The following is a 1,867-nucleotide window of genomic DNA, read 5'->3' on the forward strand; positions in this document are numbered from 1 at the left end:
TTCATGCTTCACTGCAAATTGGTCAACAGAACAGTCCCCTCACTTTGCCAGTGCCACTGAGACAAAAGTCCAAAAGCATGTTTAGAAGTAGTCTCTCCCTTTTTGCCCCCCCCCCCCCCGTTATCTCTCCCTCCCTTTTTCATTCTTGGCCGGTGATACAGTCCTTTAAATACCATGACACTTAAGGATAATCTCCAACAAAGAAGGGTAGGGAAATAGAGATATGCTGTTATATATAATCTAGATCATTTATATATGTACATCACAATTGTACTGTCTGCACCTTTTCTTTCAGGGCAGATTACTTTATATTTGGTAGCACTGTGCAGCTTTTTCTTGTCTTCTCTGAAAGGAAAATAAATAAAGATGCATCCTTCCCTTTGCAAAAAGTCAATGAGAAACGCAATGAAATTTGTCATGCGTTTGATTTCTGGTTGCTTCTTTCCTTATTAATAATAGTAGTAGTAGTAATAATAATAATAATTTTTCTTCTTCATCTTCTTCAAGATTATAATGATAACCACTCAAATATGTACAAACACCAAACAGTGTCTTTTGGTGAGGTCCCCACAGAAAATAAAAAGGAAAGAAAATCAAGACAATACCACTGTGTGCAAAAGCCCTGGAGTATCTGTGTTGTCCAAACATGATCTTTCAGGATGTGTTTTCTGTGGTTCTGGAGCAGAAGTACACTGGATATTAGAATCCTGGGTGGTTCTTCCCAGCCTGGATGTTTCTCTTCCTTGAGGTATTTCACACGAACCTCCTGCCTCAGCGCTGGTGGTGCTGCAGTGGTCCCGTTCGTATTCCTCCTGAGCCTTTTGCATTTTCCGTTTCTTCATCTTCCTCTTGTGGACATGGAAAGTAATGAGGGAGAGGAGAATCAGGCAGAAGATGAGGGCGATCAGAACAATTAAAACAAAAGTGGAAGAGAAAGACTGGAAGAGCTGCCCCATTTGCACGACGCAGGTGGTACTGGCATTTGAAGAGCCAGATGTCCTATTCAAGAGGCAGGGCGGCAGGGAGAGCCTCAACTCCTTGGAGAGCTTGGCACTCATTGAGGAGGCTTTTCGTCAAGACGAGGATCCTCTCTCGTCCTCTCTCGCTGCAGATGCTCGAGCTGGGATGCTGGCAATGTTTCGGGGAAATGCCTTGCCTTCACACAGTCCTTCACGCTCCCTCCCTCTTTTTTTCTCCTTCGCTAAGGAGGAAAGGAAGATCCAGCCTGCAAAATGGAAAAAAGAGGAAAAAATTAAATGTGTCTTCCCTGGCTTAAAAGAAAACCATTATGGTACTCCCCTCTCATCTTCTATTATTTCCCCCCTTAACCGCCGCTACCTCAAATTAATCTTTCCAGCTGCAGAGGTCTCCCCCATCCCCCAAAACTAAACACACTTCAGCAGGCGGCATCTAGAACAATGACTGAGGTAGGGTGGGTTGTCGATGGAGCGATTTAAACACGCAAGAGAGCGCCCTGGAAATTGAGGACCGCATCCTATCGGGTCCCTGCTGCCTCCCAAATCTCGGAAAAACAGGGAGAATCACATAGCGATACATATCTCTCTAGTGATATGTAGACATATAGATATACGGGTATCTATAGATAGATATAAAATTTTAATTTATATAGATAGACCAAAATATACATAGTCCATAGTGCATTGGCAACCTCATTTTCTCAAATTACTCAGCAGCTTGGTAGGCGTGTGTCGTCCCCCCCCCCCCCAATAGCCTGACCAAGTTCCAGAGGCTGGCAAAGTTTGGACTTGTGCAGACCCCCCTCCCTCCTCGTGCACCTTCTGGGGCTGCCCCCCATCCCACCCCACGGCCGCCGGCCCCCCGCCAAGCCAACCCCGCAGGCTGTTTC

The 1,867-nt window shown here is 45.5% G+C and overlaps 1 protein-coding gene across 1 annotated transcript; it reads right to left on the reverse strand.

Annotated features, from left to right (window-relative positions):
• Positions 1-456: 456 nt before the first annotated feature.
• Positions 457-1,196, reverse strand: LOC310705523 (uncharacterized protein C11orf87 homolog). Its single transcript, XM_083500133.1, has one exon. The coding sequence runs from the start codon at positions 1,056-1,058 to the stop codon at positions 594-596; it is 465 nt and encodes a 154-aa protein (XP_083356259.1). The 5' UTR covers positions 1,059-1,196; the 3' UTR covers positions 457-593.
• Positions 1,197-1,867: the final 671 nt, after the last annotated feature.

Source organism: Podarcis liolepis (genome assembly GCF_965112155.1).
Source record: "Podarcis liolepis genome assembly, chromosome: 4".
In the NCBI taxonomy this organism is placed as follows: Eukaryota; Metazoa; Chordata; class Lepidosauria; order Squamata; family Lacertidae; genus Podarcis; species Podarcis liolepis.

Bases quoted from the DNA above. Each gene is read 5' to 3' on its own strand.
- LOC310705523 (XM_083500133.1), bottom strand. From the start codon at position 1,058: ATGAGTGCCAAGCTCTCCAAGGAGTTGAGGCTCTCCCTGCCGCCCTGC.